This window comes from Chenopodium album, chromosome 22, assembly GCF_948465745.1.
Source record: "Chenopodium album chromosome 22, dcCheAlbu1.1, whole genome shotgun sequence".
In the NCBI taxonomy this organism is placed as follows: domain Eukaryota; kingdom Viridiplantae; phylum Streptophyta; class Magnoliopsida; order Caryophyllales; family Amaranthaceae; genus Chenopodium; species Chenopodium album.
The window spans coordinates 31218902-31238760 of record NC_137855.1 but is presented as its reverse complement, the minus strand read 5'-3'; the positions used below and the strand labels follow the sequence as shown (position 1 = coordinate 31238760).

Sequence of the window (19859 nt, the reverse complement as noted above, 5' to 3'; positions counted from 1 at the left end):
TTAGAAAAGGATGTTATTGCGTTGCTAAAGCGGGTTCAGGCTTTCGCTAAGACTCAGGTTATTAGTGCTCGTGCAGCTACTCACATCTTCAGCAGGATAAGGTTCGCTATAGCTAGAGGGGTGGGGGCCCAGATTGTATCTCGGCTCCCCACCAATTTCTTGTAAATTGTTTGACTCTGTAGGTTTTGTTTTTTGATATAATAATAATAATAAGAATAAGAATAAGAATAAGAATAATAACAAGAATAAGAATAACAACAATAACAACAATAATAACAACAATAACAATTATAATCATAATAATAATGATAATGATAATAATAATGATAATTGATAATGATAATAATAATGATAATGATAATGATAATAATAATAATAATAATAATAATAATAATAATATAATAATTATAATAATAATAATGATGATGATGATATGAAACTTTTGGCCGGAAATTTTCATTTATGGTGCTAAGTGCACCCAAGCTAATACTTCACGGTCTTTTGGCTATGTCTCTTAGTACAGGGTGATGAGTTCACCCAAGCCATATTTCAGAGTATTGAGGCGTTTTGCCTTGATAAATTTGTTTAAATTTAAATAATGATAATTTTTTTATATATAAAATTTAATCATAAAATATTTTTTGTTTTGTTTTGTACATACAACATTAAATATTATTGGTTGAAATACAATTAGTATTATATACTCCTGCATCACGGTACTCCACTACTCCATATCCAATATTCTTGAGTTATTTTTCCTAAGTCTTATGTTATTTTGCTTAAAACCTTGTGTTATTTTGCTAAAATAATATGTTATTCACTTATTTACTTTAACATCATATATAAAAAAAAACATGCATTTATTAAAATAACACGTACTTATTTAAAAAATAACCTATATATAAATTGAAATAATAAGAGGTTCACATCAAAATAACATGAGTGTATAAATCTCGAGTATAGCAAAAAGATCAATGTTGCAAAAAAAAAAAAAAAAAAAAAAAAAAAAAAAAAAAAAAACGCGCACACACACACAACATGTAAATATAAAGTAACATATAATTATTTTAAAATAACATATACATAAATTGAAATAACAACAATTATATATTAATTTTTTTTTATATATAAACCTGGAGTACCATGCATACGGTACTCTAGGAGTAGCATAGAATTTGCGAAATACATTATTAATCTAACATTTTTTTTTGGTCGAAATAATATCTTTTCTTATGTGGCTGAAAATGCGTACTTTATATTAGATCTGACTAGATGAAGCCCGTGCGAGGCACGATTTGTTTAAATTTTTTAAAACATCTTTTTTTTTTTTTTTTTTTTTTGTGCTAAAAAATTCCTAATATCAAAAGATAATATTTTATATTTAATTAGTTTAAACTTAAAAATCTCATTCGTCAATTTTGCTTACGTGATATTTTTTTTAGGGACATTATTTGAATTATTTAATTCTAAAAGAAAATAATAATCTTCTATTTGATTAGGCTACAACTAAAATTTATAACTTTACATGACGTGTTATGAAAATTAAATCTTATATGACTCTCCAAAAACTCGGGAAAAAACAACCCTTTATATATATGTATATATATGTATATGTATATGTATATGTATATGTATATATATGTATATGTATATATATCTCGTCTAACAGTTTTAAATTACGAAGTAATATTTAGGTCTTTATAGATATTTTTTTTCAAAAAAAATAAAATAAAATATTTTAGGATTCTTGTTTTAATCCCATCGGTTCCGTTTTGTTTTATCAAATTTCCCATTCTTTTTCTTAATTTCTCATAATAAATTGAATTTTGAAAATTTCTTAATTCTAAAAGAAGATAATAATTTTCTATTTTTTATGCGGTACAACAGGTGTGTCTTTTTATGCATGATCCCCGGGAACCTCATTATGAGGCATTGAAACGCATTTTGCGTTATGTTCAGGGTACCATTGATCACGGCTTACATTTATATCCTACTGTTTCTCATCGATTGATTACTTACACTGACGCTGACTTGGGAGGTTGTCCCGATACCCGGCGTTCTACTTCGGGCTATTGTTGTTTCCTTGGGGACAACCTCGTGTCTTGGTCATCTAAGCGTCAGCATACTTTGTCTAAGTCGAGTGCGGAAGCAAAATATCGAGGCGTCGCAAATGTTGTCTCTGAGGCGTGTTGGATTCGTAATTTATTACTTGAGTTACATTGTCCTCTACGGCAGGCTACTATTGTTTATTGTGATAATGTCAGTGCTATCTACCTTTCTGGCAACCCGGTACAACACCAACGCACCAAACATGTGGAGATGGACATTCATTTTGTTCGAGAAAAGGTTGCTTTGGGGGAAGTACGGGTTCTGCATGTTCCTATTAGATATCAGTTTGCGGACATTTTCACTAAAGGCCTACCACGAGAATTATTTCTGGAATTTAGGTCCAGTCTTAGCGTATGACCTCCTCCCGCTACGACTGCGGGGGTGTGATAGATATTATATTTAGGATAATATTTGTCGCAGATAAGGATATATTTAATATATATTTTGTATGTTTATCGTATCTAGGATTCCTAATGTAATTAGGCCTAGCGTTGTAAACTCTATATATTTGATCAATGGTACACACTCCAGATTAAGGAGTTTTCCCGAAATCTAACATATAGGAATAATTAGCATATCATATCATATCGATGGGAAGCCTAGTTATGATAGCAGAGGATTAGTGGTATCAATGGCACTGTACCATAGTTTACGAAAGATTAGACTATGGTTTATGAAATCGAAAGATCCAATGACTGATGATACTGACCAATTCGACCGTCTACCAAGTGATGTAATGGTAACAATCTTAAGCAAACTCGACATTGTTACCCTTTGTCACTGCACGGCTGCCTCCCGTAAATTTCATCCCCTAATCCCAACAATCACCTCACTTTCGTTTACCTTGCCATCGTCGCTACTTTATCCTGATAACTACAAAGCTCTGTATGGTATGCGAGGCCGATTCATAAATTATATACACGACAAACTCGAGGACATGCTAGGTGATGGCCGAGGAAGGCGTTGGTTTGTGCTCGGTGTCTTTGTGGAAGCAATCATTGACTCTTTGTTCCATCAAATACTAAAGGCTTGTTGGTCTAAATATAGGATACAGTTTTTGACTAAATTTTCACGACTCGAGTCTATTGCTATGCAACTCCCGCCTCCTAATGTGGCTGCAGATTACCTCACCACCCACGACTCCTGGTTTAAATGGGATTCCCAAGTAACTTTCAAGCCCAAAACTAGATTACTTTTTTACATTATCTCTGTTCATGCAATCATGCTACCGTCGTTACCAATAATAATAATAACAATCAACAACCAATTGGATTATTGGAGGCACGAAAACGATCAAAAGCTGCATATCGTCACTTAAAATTTCATTATGGTACCGCCCTTTCGCTGTTCCCCATAATTTCCAAACACAGAAATCCTCAGCAAATGTTGAAGACAGTTGTGAGTAAAGACATAGGTAATAATGGGAGGCTGACATTACATAAAGAAGACAATCCCAATCATGAAATGGGTGCTAAGTTTGAATATCGATCCAAGTTTTGTTATTTGCCTATGGAGTTGGAATTGAACTCTTCTGGTTCTAACCTTAAAATCAAAGATATATGGCTTTGGTTTCAGTATCACGGCGATGTTGGTCATGATAACAGTATCAAAGTTGACGATCTTATCATGGCTTGCCTGAATAATACAGACTATCCAAGAGACGAGCTCAAGGAGGTTGTTACCAAGGTACTTGCTCATGCTGATGATACATTCAACATGAACCCTTATGATGAGAACATCAGTGTTCACTATCTTCCAGTATATTAAGTTAATTAGTATTAATTAGTATCTTAGAATGGAACTATGTAAGGTGTTTATGATATTCCAAGTATCTTAATCCTTTTTGGCTTCTGATTTTCCTTAATGCTTATTGCTTTTCGTATCAATATATTTTATGCAGCAACAAGTCACCTTCATTGTTTATTCGCCACACCTGTATTGCTAGTAAAACTTGATTCAAGTACTGGTCCATAAATCTGAGACCACCCTTGGCCTTCCGAGCTTGACCACCACCAAAAGCAACACAGTAAAGCGTGAATACGTATGTAGGAATTGCCTGTGACACCACCTGGATGAGTACTTCTTTGCCCGGCTTTGATAGTAGTTTCTCTTTTCACAATTCAGCTTCTTCCATATTCTCTCCTTCAAATTGATACGTAATACTTCGTATTCTTTTTTGTAGGCACACTGTATTTAAACATCTTTAATAAGGGTAAGTGCTTCTCTAATATAGATTGATCAAATAGTGTGAGTTATAGTCGTCATGATACAAGATGATAATCGAAATTCATGACTATGAAATTCATGACTATTAGAATCAGTTAGCAACTCTTGAACTGTCAGACATGCCTTGTACTAGGCTCTACAATCATTCTAATTATTCATTATGCCTATAGGTAGCAAGAATCAACAGCGCTAAAAGAATGGAGACTAGGGTATAAGGTCAGGATTTTGAAGTTCATGATACGGACAAAGATGCTTCAGCTAATCTTGTTAAAAATGAGACGACGTCATCTGAAGATCCTATTGTATAACGAGCACTGGTCCGAGTTCTCCCGACAGCACAGGAAAAATAGTCATCTTTCTTAAGGTCCAGCACATTCCAGGAGGTCTTCTCTGATGATTGCTTCCGTGAGACCCCACCGTTGCTATGATTTGTCATCTTCTCTGAGTTTGGGGTTGAACGTTGGGTCTTTCCATGCGATGCTTTTGATCCACCTCTATTGGCTGGAGGCTTTGGTGGTGGTCTTTCAGGAAACTTTGAAGTATCAAATGCTTTCGTTCTTGGGTGGTTCCCATTGTCAGAGGGAAGCTCTGGCTCAAAAAATGTGTACACATCTTCATCCTGGACAACCAAATAACATCTCAAATTAATTCCAGTAAATGATGTTATTATCTGAAGGCCAGGGAGCATAGTTTGAATTTAAATGTTAAATTCAAATTCAACAAAAAAAAAAAAAGGAAAATATATGCACACAGGGTTCCATCAAATATAGCACGTAAGAGAAGACTCTAAAAATGGAAACATTAATTGTATCATAGTATGGATAACAAGTTGCCCACAACTGCATTTTTAGTCTTCAGCGTAAATGTAAAGAGAAAAATGACAATATATGAAACATGAACCAAATATCCGTTGGCAATACAGTTTCGCCCAGATGAGAAGCAATCATGCTAGATTGCAAGCAATAATTATTTCAGATCTACTTAAAAGGAGTTTAGAGAAGAAATACATAAATGTGAATTTTCTTAACACTAATAGGTGAGGAATTAGGAGTGAATTTCCTTAGTAAATAGGCAAGGAAGTTCAACCATGAACTATTCCTGTAGTCCCCATCATACTTTGTTGCATGAAAGAATATGGTAAGCTATATAAACGTGTGAGAGAGAATGGAGGGACAAAGAAACAATGAACACGAGTGCTCACAAATTTCATCTTTGGTGCTATCCAAAAAATTGGAAGGAGGTGGAAAAGTGAGGCATGAAAGAATAGATGTCCTCATCGAGGAGTGATGTGAAAGAAGCTAAGATTATTAAAACCTATTATAGGAAAATTTTGTGAAATCAGAGAACAAGTCGGTGGCAATAGCCTCAAAAATAGGACTTCTTAAGATAACTTGATGCTTTTTAGTATTTCTATTTGCAATTACAGATACAATGAACTTTTCTGACAACTGGGAAGAATTTGCTGTCGCATGTGCATGTTGAAACCCTAACTTCTACAAAGACACGTCTGCACCATCAACCTATTCCTGACTGGGGGTTTAAAACTTTGGTTTACTTGTAGACTTCTACGTATCAAATAAGGGCATTTAAACCTCACTGACCAAGCATAAAAGGGCAAATAGGTCAATTAAATCATTCTTTAAATAAGCTTACAAGAGACTAAGAACATTTGTGATGGGGTTGCATGGTCCTTACTCAATAGCCAATGCCTTTGACATTATGGTGATGTATGTTATATACTTATATAGATAAACAAAAAGAATGTCTCAACTTGTTCCCATAAAAACTTCAAACCTCACATAGTGACACCCCCTTTTTGTGTGTCTTGGCTTTAAGCAAATTGATTAAAAAAAAAAAAAAAAAAGAGACACACAAAAAGAGATCATTGGCTTTAAGCAAATCAATTATCATACTTAAAAGATGGTCTAATAAAGAGTAACACAACAAATACAATGTACTTATAGACTTGGCACTGAGCAACTTGTTACCTCTGTTATTCATCTAGACATCTCCAAGTATAACAGCTCATTTGATGTGTAACTTACTTTAGTCGTTTAAACTATAATATGAGAAGTTACTGAAAGATTAATATACGAGGTATGTGATATAAGTCGATTCAATCCTGCTATCATTACTTAGGAGAGAATAGGTTGAACATGAAATCATATCACACTCATCCTGTTTTACTGCTGGAAAGCTAATAAATAGTACAAAGTAGGATCTCTTGAACAGTAAGGTTTAATGAAGGGGCAGTTAGGACCCAAGAAATTAAAAATTCAGTACAATTTTTTTTTTTCCCCAGTTAGCAACCAAGAAAAATCCTGGGATCAAAGATTTGGATTTACCTTCTCAAGAAAATGACCAATGCATAAGACATAATCAATTGGTGATTTCAATGGTTTACTGTGCACTATCTCACCCAATATGCGATCAATAGCAGAGCCCTGCATTAAGAAGCACAATGGGAAAGATTATATATATGTAAATGCCTTCCCACAAATGGATATCAATAAAGCAATGGTAAATTTTTAAATAAAGAAAAATCACCTTTGTAACACCAACCGGTCGAACCTCAACAGACCTACTACCTTGCACAACTTCTACGGATGCATTTGAAATAGGGCCAGTCCAAAGATGCTGCAACATATCTCTTGCTTGTAATCTTCCAAACTCGAAATCTGCAGAAGCCGAATCATAGTTTACATTAACAACAACAACCAAAAAAAAAAAAAAAACATAAGTTTTGAAGAGAAGGCAAACATACCAGCATATTTATAATTCCATACAAGGGAGGTATCACGAAGCTCAATAGTCGAACGAGGAGTTCTTTCCTTGAAATACTCAAACACATGCTACACAAACAGTAATCAAACAGAAGTGATTATAGAATTTAGACATTTTATACATACATATAGAGCTCAGAAGACTCTGTGAAACTTTCAATCATGAGGCAGGGACAAGAGGCAGTACATATACACTGGGAATCCAATCCAGATTCAAATGCTCAGGCATCGTCGTCATCCAATCTCCTCTTCTTGTATGCCGTAAGAACATTCCATGCTCTGCTGCCAACCACATGTCATAGTCTCCAAAATTCTAGACAAATAAGATAATAACCAGAAATATACATGTTAGGATTAAGAACCATGTCCAATCTCATGTCTAACATGATGACAACTTGTTCCTCAAATAATAGCAAAATGGATAAAAGTTTACTCTAGTTAGACTACAAAGCATTTCAAAGAAGCAGGAAAATAAAGTTTAAAAAAAAAAAAGAAAAAAAAAAGATCTGAGGATAAGTTAATACATTATCTAAATCAATTCTGCGACTTCCACTGAGGATCACGATTGTCGATTTTGGGTCATTGCAGAGCACACTCAGAGGACCATTCAGCTCTGGATGCAATTTAAAATTCATGTCTTTCACTTGGTCTCCACCCCTTCTACCAGGAGTATCAATTGCTTCAGTCAATGCAGCATTGAATCCCTGAAATTAAGAAGACACGACAGTTAGGTCAGCTGTAGTAGCTCAATGATAATTTCTAAATATCTGTTTACATCCAATGGTTATGGAAGAGATGGACTATTAAAAGATGGACCTCTCTAAATAAAGATCATAAAAATAATTGAATAATACCCCAAAAGGTACTCTACAGTTAATTCTTCTTGATGCAGAGCAAACGATTCCCATTACTCATAAGGTCTATAGACAAATTACTTCAACATTGACTACAAAAGAATAGCATTCTGAAAACACGACACGTGAGGCACCTCCAATTGACTTAGGAAAAAGTAGTGCGCTTTTATTAATTACGTCCATTTCTGTGGGTGGCAGGGTTGGAATCAAAAACAAAAAGCTGCATTAAACTCTAGTGAAAAGTTAGAGAAAAGAAAGCTGAATCTATGGGTGGCCCTTTCTATATATATATATATATATATATATATATATATATATATATAGCAAGGAACGTAAGAACAGTTGTATGATACTCCCTACGTCCCACTATGAAGTGCTTGTATTCCAAATTGGGCATTCGGGTGTCCCAATATTAAGTGCCAATTTCTTTTAATAGAATATTTTTTTCGGACATTTTACCCGGATGTCCCAATTTAATTCTTCAGTATATCCCAAAATTCCCACCCACTTTTCCTTTTTGTAATGATTGCACTGTACTTTGTCCCTTTTGGTTTGTACTTATGCACATAAGACAAAACAATTTAATGAGTTGGCATATATCTATTTGCTTTATCCATTTGCATTAAAGCTCGTGAAAAATGAGAAACGAGTACTTAAAAGTGGGGTGTAGGGTGTTTAACATTTAATATGTACAGATGACGATCCAATTAGCAAAAACAGCTTGAAACAAACTTGCAGTGAAATTAAGCAAAAAGGAAAGTGTAAACAAAATGCAAACTGTACAATACCAGTATCAGTAGTCGATTGCTACAATTCAGGAAATTGTTCACAGCACAGTCAACTGGAAGTACAGGGCGAATTTGTGTTATCCTCAATTGAGCCTCTACAACCGTGTCATTCAGCTCACTACAAAACACCGCAGCAGTTAAAATGATTAACAATCAAGTCAGAATTTTAGCAAGCTCAAATTCCCAATTTTCTTTTTTCTTTTTTAACAGCTGGAAAAATGAAGTATAGAAAAGAGGACAAGCTGTCCTTTAATCACAAAACCAAAATTACATATCAAACCAAAACTTTTGTATCTCCCTAATTGAATAACTTGTAAAAAGCCCCAGCCATCTTAGCGCATAACAACACCAAATATGTTACTTTGTCCCACAACAAATCAGAACACAAGCATGAAAAAGTTTTCTTCTCCGAACACAAACATCACATAACTGCCATAAAAGCATCGCAACACAGAAAATCCGTCCATTCTCTTATTTCATTGACATGGGCAGATTCAAGGGCAATCTTCCCAGGAAACGGCCTGTACCATGAAAAAAAAATCCTTAATAAAACTCATTAATTTGTCACAGATAGAGAGGTCCTTTGTTTTTACTATAACTTCATTTGAACCTTCTCTATTCTTCTTCCTTTTTCCCTCATTAAACTTCATTAAGAGTTTCTTTTATTTCATGCATCAGTTTGGAGCACATTAGCTAGAAGGAATGCAGCATGTCAAAGAAATCAGTGTGAAGAACATCATTACAAATACCAGCCTACCAGGGCAATGATAAGTATTTATCGAACAACAAAGATTTTCACCACCTCATCTTTAGAGTAATTGGATGAATTTGCAAGCGTACAATGAATGAATTTGATGCCCATGGAAATTTTACACTAGTAATAAACTAAAAGCATAAATGAATCTAGATTCACATACCTTACAAAAAATTCAGCCCACTCCTGAGCAGTATGCTCTGTAACATGTAAAAAGTTAATTTGGTGCCTTTTCTCTCTCTCTTCATCGGACATATTTAAGGCTTTACCAATTGCAGCAGCTACCTCTGTGATATTCCACGGGTTTACCAAAAGAGCTCCAGCTCCTAAAGATTGTGCAGCTCCAGCAAACTTTCCACATAAACGAATAAAATTGAACTCAGCCATTAAGGACGAGAAAAAGGAACATAGCTTTGGGAACAGCCTATCAAGAATAAGGGAAGCATTTTCTTATAATGCCTACATTGGCAGGTCACTCGGTTTAGCGATTGGTAAATTCAAACTTCCAAGGTATATTTTTACATCAAAATTTTTTCATGACTAGATTCAAAATATATCTTTTTCTCACCCTTTTCTTTTTAATAAACTTCTCCTTCTGTGTGTGTGTGTGTGTGTCCGTGCTCGAACATGCATTTTCTGAGGGTACCAGATCAAATTGGAGTGTCTGAATTAAGTTAAAGAAAGGCAAAGCAATACACGAGTGATACAGCTGAGAGGCACATATTCAGAGGCTAATCGCTAGATTCATTACTGATAATATTCAGAACTAGACTAATTTTTAGACTATGTGAGATTTCATCCCTCATAAGCTTATACTTGAAATTCAATGACTATTAACCAACAAAAAAAAAATCATGTGTTTGATATGACATTAATTTCTGCTAAAATGGTCAAATCAACCTCAGAAGTCAGAAGTGTCCATCCCCTTTGTTTCAAGTAAAATGAAATGTCAGGGTTCATTTTGGTACATGAGGCATGCATATAATATTATGTATCTTTACAAATCTTAGGAATTACCTCACTAAGAATGAGCACACCCTTTTTTTCATCTTGGCAAGCCACAAACTCATAGCTGACCAGATTCATGCCATCTCTCAATGAAGTGACCAGTGCTACATCTGTGAAGAAATGGTTTGTAGTTAGACGGTAGCTGAAACTTGATATAGCTTGTACAGAAAAGTGATCCTCCTTACTCCCTAGTGCCATGTGAGCTAATAGCTTAGCAGTAGTTTTCTTAGACCTACGAGATAAATATACTTCTGATCGATGTTCAGGGTTGGGTGGGAGGATCAAGTGTACGTAGCATGGTTGTGCATTAGATATAGATCAATTTTAACCTATATAAGTAGCAAGATAGACATAGTAGACATGTATATTATTGTGAGTTCAGGGTCCTAACCAGACCAAGCAAACCCGTTAAAGTGTTAAAACAGCTAAGAATATATTAAGGAAGAAAGAAGAAGGAATATAGATTTATATGGAGGAAATTGAGAAAGGAAAAGTAACCAGCAATTTGGTTTGCTGCATTTTTATAGTTTATCTTATTTAGTATAGGGAGAGTTCAATACTCTCAAGTGCTTGAAATATAAAATCAGATTTATCTGAACAACTGCATCAACAATGCCTTTCTCTTGATCTTCATCTTCAATTAAGCCATTCGTAGCACCATGTGTTTTATAAAGTTCTATGGAAATAATTACAAATTTGTAGATGACAGGCTAAACCTAAGTTGACATTAAAAAACAATTCTGCCTAAAAGTGTAATATGTTAAACGAATGCAAAACAGAACCTCGACTGTTGCCTTAGTCCCAGTTTTTCACTTGTAAAGGTGCATTATACACATGAATTTCTTGTCCTGCTCTACATTATGTAAGAGATGGGCAGAAAGTACGCCTAAATGAATAGTCATCATAAAGGAAGGCGAGATGATTCTATCAAAGTCAAGATTGTCAACCATGCCAACCAAATTACTGTAAACCATGTTTCAGGATAGTACAGCAAGTCTTAGACTTTAGCAACAAAATCTGGCTTCTCAACCAAATATTAAATATAAAAACCTCAACAAACACAAGGATAAAACGTGGACCAAAAAATTAAAAACCCAAGAAAATTTAAATACTTAAGATGTCAGTAAGAGACTTGTACCAGTCTCAACCCAAGAAAATTTAAATACTTAAGATGTCAGTAAGAGACTTGTACCAGTCACTGCATATAGAGCACAAAGGGCATGGAAGTCCAGAGAACGATCCTGCAAATAGATCATACACCTACTTCAGCTTTGAGTAAAAACTAAAGGCAGAATAATTATATGCCACAGATGTATCCAGCAAATTAGGCTAAAGAGATTTCACAGGCCCAGCAATTTCCTTTAAAAAATGAGACATACAGAAATGTATGCTTGAGTGGATACATAAGTTTTAATATTTCCAAAATTCCAATCAATAGTATTATAACCACCCCATATGATAAGTTTATGTATGTTACAGAACACTAACCTGCACATAGTTGTGAGTTACTGCAACACCCAACCCTAGCCAGCACATAACTATACATCACATCGACTAGGTATACACAGGAGCACAGTAGCTCACTGCTTGCTACTCTAGCTTCAGCTAGTACACGTTTGTGGTCAATGGACAATCTTTATAGAAAGTCATATCTTATTTTAAGATGAACTAAGGCTTAAGAAGATGTCAGTCGTATCCTTCTTAACCAAAGGGGAGGGCATCAAGTAATAGAAATTTCTCACTTGCCAAGATGCAAAGAGAAATCTTAGTGTGACAAGTGATAACATATGAATGGCTAATCAATATTTGAAGATTTAGGAGATATCAAACTTAAGGTTGGCGGTAGATAGACCAACATTTGGCACGTCAAAAATTTTTTACATTTTACTTGAGGAAATTATCAGTACATCACTTTCACAACACTCTCTTTTCTTTCTCTCTGAACTCCTCTAACACTTTTTAACGAGAGGATTGACAGGGGTAGCTCATGTGTGTTACGAAGCAAGGTGTGTCCATTTGAGATATACTTGTATGTTTGAGTACTTTGATTTTGTCCCTCTAGCTGAACGATGGTCATACTCATATTACTTTGATTTAGACCTACTGAACTTAATAAGATTTTCATTGCAATTCCAAAGTATCCCTACAAAGTTTTACCTAGTCATCGATGCCTTCACAAGTATCATCTATTAAACCAATTAACTTCACTTTGTTCAATGGGGTAACAAACAACAGAATCTAAGCAAGAAGCACTTCTCAATTTTGGTCCTAAATCATAGGACAATGTAAGGAAACTACAACCTACACGACATAGATGGTGTACAGCATAGACAGAGAATGAATTATGGGAAAGCATATCAAAGTAATTAACCAAGTTAAGAAACAAGCAGCTTCTTTTTGTGTCCCATTCTAATATATATAGTCAGAATAAATTCAATTTCATTTAGAGAAACCAGCAATGTAAAAATTTCTATCCTCTGTAGCACAATAACAATATGGTTATCAAGGACTGGAAATCCAACAAAAAGCTTCAATACATAGTACAACATTGATTACATTGTTCCTGGTAACCCCAAATGATATAAATCATACAGAGATATCAAATAATGAAAATAAATACTACACAGATATTGCAGGTGTAAATAAATTTTTTACCCCAGATAAGGGCACAAACATTGCATTTTTACAGAAAAACAAAGCCTTTTCAGAGGTTAAATTGGAAAATAATAATTAAGGAAATAGATTAGATATAATCCCAAATCCCATGGTAACTCAAGCATCTTATAAAGTATTATTGATACTACATACAAAAAAAAAAAAATAAAAAAAAAAAAAAAATCATACTACATATTAAGGGTTTAAAAGCAGACCAAATGATGTATAGGAACACGGGATAAAGTTCCAAATCTCCCATTAATGCGTCCAACTATTTCATGAACTTGACTCGTAAGTTTTTGATCTGCAAAAAAAAAAATAAGAAAAAAAGAGAGAAGATAAAAAAATACACACCAGAATGTAGTCATGGAGCAATAAAAAACATCAACTTCGAAACTCATGGAGTACAGATAACAATCAAACAACATTACAAAAATACAGGACCACCTTTACCAGGAATATGCTTGTTGACCCATAATTTCGACGTTAACCCCTACATCACCACCCCACCACCGCACTTACACCGGCTTTGCCTCCCTAACCACCCTTTCAACCCGATATCACCACTCTCTAGCCTAGCACCACCTTGCCACCCCTCTCCTACCCCTATACACCCAGCCGCCCATCCCCATCCCCCACCTGCCCTTCCCCTTACCCCCCTACCCAGCGAAACTCTAGAAAACTCCTCCCTTTCCCCCAAAACCCTAGACCGTTTCCCTTCCTGCAAAACCGTCAGCCGCACCGCACCGCCCCTCCCCTCAAGTCATTAAAATGATTCCTACGTCTGCATGCAATAGCTACCCCGAGACCCTCAGTCACCCCTTCCCCATCCCCCACCGAAAGAGATGCGAGAAGGAAAAAGAGAGGGAAGAAGGTTTCGTGGGTGGGGAAGGGGAAGAGGTGGTTGTATGGTGGTCTTCATGGAGTGAGAGCGGTGGTTTTCCGAGTGGTTAGGGTGGTTTTCAGGTCGGTGGGTGGGTGGTTTTTGGGTGGTTAGTGTAGGGTTTTGGGCCGCTGAGGATGGTTTAAGGTTGGCGGCTGGCAGGGCAGCAAAGCTGGAGCAGGTGGCGGTGGTGGGGTGATGATGTAGGGGTCAACGCCGGAATAGTGGGTCAATGACCATATTCTGGGTAAAGGCGACAAAAAATTTGAAATCATATTTGTTTTAATAAAAAAAAATTAAAAAAAAACAAAACAAAATTACAAGGTGGTTTGTGACAAATTTTCCTATAAGAGAGATACACACACGTAATGTTGTGTATATTAAGTGCCCTCAGACATACATGCATATTTACACTTTTTTATTTTCTTAAGTGGGGCGTAGGAGGTGGGAGAAGAGGGGAGGTGTTGTTAGAGCAGGAGCTTACATTCAGGAACATCTGTTCTTGTTGGAACAGCAATTTGGAGAAGAACAACTCTATCCCGCCAGTAAGGATTTTCCTCCAGAAATTTTTCAAAGGCGAGTATCTTTTGTGGAATTCCTTTTATCATATCAAGCCGATCAACACCTAGCATTACCTGCCACAGTGAGATCATATAACACTAGAATGAAAACTTGTGTAGCATAGTGATAAATAGACACAATTCAAATAGACGATTAGGAAGAAGATAATAAGCAGTAGCAGCCTAGGATTGGCATAAATATACTACAAACCAGGTCCCAAGATTAGCACATATGCACTAAGTACCAGACTTATAAACACTGCACCAAAGTATTGATTAGCCCTTTGCAGCACCAATTGACATTATCAGTCTGGCATGGTGTTATCTGATTCACATATACCCCCACCACTCAGCCCCAAGTAATGATCGGAAAATTTTAAATTATTACATTATACAGTACACTAGTATAAGTTTGAGAAAGTTAACTAAACTGGGCAGTGAATGTTGTTCCTGTACCCATTCTATGCAGCAGACATACTGCATTCCAGAGGTCCAGGTAACACTGGCCTTGTGACAGGAATGTATGATTAAGACTGAGTTTTATAATCCAATGACATCCTCAACACAAAAAGTCCAACTTCTTACAATGACTATTATCTCTACCACCAAAAAAAGCAATCAATTTTGTTGGCAAGTAGCATTCAGGCAAAAAAAGGCGGGTGGAAGCAGAACAGATCTTCAAAATTAGTAAATGGAGGATTTATCCAAAACTGTCTACAAAAGCTCACCAATCATCTTATGAAATTTAAGTAATTCCTCTTTGTTGTACATCAAAGACATCTGAATCTCAACATATAACGTGGAATCTGGTTATTCATTAACATGAAACACCTATACGATGCCAATGATATCAACTGATCAAACCAATCAGATTGTAACTCTCTCCTAAAGCTAGATAACAGCTTATGCTAGGAAATGAGGCTGTCTACTGGACTCTACTCTGTCTACAAAAAATTGTACTTCATAGCTCTCTTCTATAACTCTGTAACAGCTTATGTTATTTTGCAAGTAAACGCCCTTGTTATACAACAATTCTTTATTACATACTTCATCAAATCTTTATGCTGCACTTGATACTCTTTTTGTAGTACAATAGAGATGATTCCACACAAATTCATTAACTTAATCAAGTCATTTAGAAAATTACAGGAGTTGGAAGTCGCCAAAAAATTAAAATGTTATAAATGATACTTCACAAGAAGACACTGAACTGAGCTCAAAATAGACAACTTACCTTCCGACCAGCAAATCTTTCCATTAATTCCTTGATATGCTCTTGAACTTGAGGAACTTCAAGTGCTCGAATGAAACGATCAGAATCGATCCCAATAGGAAACTGAAAATTATCAACAGAAACAATAAAAATTTTATAAAATGAAATTAGGCAATATCAAAAAAGCATGATAACAGCCAACTCTAAATCAATAAGCTAATAAAAAAAAACATATAGCTTGAACATACAGCAGCCACACGGGTCAATCTGCCTTGATCATCCTCTACACCTTCAGGTGTGCCTTCAAGCCCAAGAATACGAGTGCAAGCACTAACAAAGTGCCTAGCATAATCATAGGTATGAAAACTGCAAGGAACAACAATAATAGTAGAGTTAACAAAATTTGAACAGTAATGCAACTTAAATGTTGAATCTTAATAGTTTAATCACTAAAGTCAATATGTACACATAAGTATCCAGTTGATGCCCAAATATAATTTTCTGCTGTCAAAAAATACATTTTTTACTGCACCACTTCAGAAGACCAGTTTGTCTGTTTGTGAACATATAATCTACTACCAGATATTTGTAGAACTTCTGTACACAGTCAGAGCTAATAATATTACCAAGGCAACACCCCCTATCCCTGAATATGTGGACGTATATTCCCCTTAAAACCAATGATGTATAACAACTATTTGACAAAATGACCTATTTGTGACTACATATATATATTTGACAAAATGACCTATTTGTGACTACATATATATATAATTCAAATTAGCATTAACACTCCCCAAATTACTAAAATGATGAAATCTAGAGATATCAACCTGTTGTTATGCTACTAAAAACACTTACTTTTTACCAATATACAGTTTTTTGCACTAAGCCAGGATAGATTTTTTACTATAGAATTTATGAATAGTGTTGAAAGTCAAAACGAACAGAACTAAAAAGAACGGATGAAGTAGATGATATAAAACTAGGATCAGATTCAAACTTGTGATATATATGACATGGACCAATAAAAAAAGCTTGTGCATGTAAAAGATATATACAGACAGCACATTAACAAAACATAGTGATATAAAAAGGATGACTAACCCGACCAAATCAGCAGCAAGAACTGCACGGAGCAATTCTGAACGAGATGGCAAGGTTCTGTGGATTTCAGAGGAAGGAAATGGGGTGTGGAGAAACCATCCAACTTTCATATTGCTGTTATGCTTTTTTAGGCACTCTGGGAGGAACATGAGATGATAATCATGACACCAAACAACATCACCTTCTTCATAGTGCTGATTTACTACATCAGCAAACATTTGATTCGCCTTCTTGTAAGCAGCAAACTGAGATTGAAAACTTCTAGTGGTAGCAAGCCTATCCTCTTGAGGTAGACCAAGATAATGAAAAAGAGGCCACAATATGTTGTTGCAGTAACCATTATAATATTGATGCACTATCTCTTCATCTAGAAAAACAGGTATACACCTCTGCAATCACATGAGAAAGCTCATAAGGAATAGCACAGTAACACTAAATGTCATGCAGAAGGAATCCTCACAAAGAAAATTATGTAGTACATATGATCCAGTAATCAGTCTAAATAACAAACCTTCTCTGCAAGAGCCTTAGTGAGAGCTTTTTGTCCGACTTCATCAGGAACATTAACACCAGCCCATCCAATCCACCTTGCCTCAAATTCCTTAACACCTTTTGCATATCATTCAAAATTCTAATAAATAATTGAGCTTCAGGAAGCTTCCTACAATATAGTTCCATGCACATAATTCCAGAATTGACACTGATCAAAATGAAAGTGTAGATTACCTAAAAGAGCACTAACCAGCCCTCCAGCACTAATTTCCAATGACCAAGAGTCTTCACCTCTCCTAACAGCAGATACCGGTAAACGGTTAGCAACCACTAACAGCCTTTGTGTAGGACTTCCAGCCACAGCATCTGCCAAGTATTTTTCAACATGCGAAAAATCATGCCCACCACCAGGCTCGGGGCTATTGTTATCCGGAAATTCATTGTTAGCCCTAATTGTTCTCTTTTGCTGCCTCAGTTCCAGTAGCCTGGATATTCTACTCGACGGTACATTCGAATTACCATTATACTTGTTTCCAGGCATATGCTCAATCTGTAACCCACAAAGAATATAATATATAGCTCACCACTAGGAAAATTACTACATTTATAATCTAAAGCAATGAACATTCAGCTTTCACAGATATCTTATCTTAGTCCAAAATCAGCACACAATCAAATATAGAGGCTGTTACATAAGACTTAGCTGCTGCAATGAATTATGAAAAACAGCACACAAGAAATCCTTGAAAACCCAATTAAGTTTGCCCTCTTGTACTTTCAACAAGTATCAGTTTTCACGTACAAGAAGACCTTAATACAAAGACAGAAGAAACTAAAAAACCAATTAATTGGGTTCCTGTTAATTAAAATAACCCGAAAATGATCCAAACCCGAAATAATTCGATATGCTCTGCACTCCACCCGTTAGACAAGTCTATAAGGAATCATTACTATCACAATATTCTCAATAAAAAGCTCAAATATACAGTTGAAACAAAACATAATTTACAGCACTCATGAAATTTAAAAACAAAAATTGAAAATTTAACTGTAATTAAGTAATTAACCAATGATCAATAAAAACAACAAATACCCACCACATAGAAACACCTATAAAACAATACCCAATTAAACAAACACCCAATATAAACCTCTAATAACCCAAAAAAGAAATTAAAATTCAAGTAAAAAAACAAACACCCACCTCAAAAAAAATGCATATAATATAAAATTAACAATGCCAAAAAACTAAGCAACCAAAAAAAATTAATTTAGGTCTCACCCTATGAGTCAAAGCGCCAGAAATTGCTGTAAATTAGTTTGATCAATTCAACAAAAGTTGAAAAATTGATCAAACCCCAGAAAAATTGAAGAACATTCAAGAATTGGGAAGCGAATATAAATTAGTGGGTGTCAAAAAAAAGAAGAGAGAATCTGGGGTGGCAGAGAAAAAAGCAAAAGAAGAGAGCATAAACATAATATGAGAGAAAATGGGATCCTCGTGTAAGCTTTATACGGTTCCAATGGAAAGAAGCCATGCATGAGATACCACCATTTTTATTTTTTTATTTTTATTTATGGAGATTTTATATGAATGAATTGAATAAAAATATAAAATTGATTGTGTTCTGGGAAGTGTGTTATTGTTATGTGACGTATACATTTTCCATTCTAGGAACTTTGATTAACAAAATCCTAATTTTAGGTCAAATAAAAAAAAAACCCCCCTCTTTTTTAGTATAATTGGTTTTGCTTAATTTGTTCTACTATGTTGGATTGTTGGTAATTATACTGCCATAAAAATGTGAAATAGCTAGGCGAAAGGTCTTATGTGCTCTGCCCCCTTTCTTCACCCAAAAAAAAACGAAAAGGTGGGTATACACAAATACACAATTCGTTATATAGTTCATACTCGTTAAATTGGGTTGATTATGTCACATTAAACCTATTAGAATAAATAAATAAATTGACACGGCTCGTTTTCCATCCAATCGCTTATTATTAATTAATATTATGCTATTATTATTTAATGAAATCACCCCTCCCTATTCCATTCAAAAAAAAAAATTAATATTATGGATTATTATAATAATAATTATTATTATTATTATTAGATAGTTTAATTTATTTATAATGTCAAGCCAAAGTTTAAATTAAACACATATACACAATACATATCTAATGAAATTTGAGGATTTATGTATGATAATACAATCCCAGGATCACCTGGAACCGGAAGAGAAACTTTAACCACTTGAGCTATCCCTCACTCTCATATTCCAAATCTCTCCATCCTTCTTTTTTTTATTTTTTTTTTATTTTTGACAAAAGATTCTATTAATGAAAAACAGTATTACAACCTAAGAAGAGTAAAAAAAAAAAAAACTAAGAAAATTACAACACAACGTATCAAACCAAACATGCAAA

At 34.9% G+C, this 19859-nt stretch overlaps 1 protein-coding gene across 1 annotated transcript; it reads right to left on the bottom strand.

The window, feature by feature from the left end:
• Positions 1 to 4420: 4420 nt before the first annotated feature.
• Positions 4421 to 19116, bottom strand: LOC145604602 (alpha,alpha-trehalose-phosphate synthase [UDP-forming] 1-like). The gene is made up of 18 exons (XM_081660503.1): positions 18715 to 19116; positions 17667 to 17982; positions 17452 to 17549; positions 16941 to 17329; positions 16082 to 16199; positions 15855 to 15956; positions 14545 to 14695; positions 13393 to 13481; positions 11715 to 11763; positions 10532 to 10632; positions 9678 to 9865; positions 8761 to 8878; positions 7643 to 7822; positions 7306 to 7431; positions 7100 to 7187; positions 6883 to 7013; positions 6681 to 6779; positions 4421 to 4954 (listed from the first exon to the last, which is right to left on the bottom strand). The coding sequence occupies exons 2-18, from the start codon at positions 17971 to 17973 to the stop codon at positions 4568 to 4570; spliced, it is 2721 nt and encodes a 906-aa protein (XP_081516629.1). The 5' UTR covers positions 17974 to 17982; positions 18715 to 19116; the 3' UTR covers positions 4421 to 4567.
• Positions 19117 to 19859: the final 743 nt, after the last annotated feature.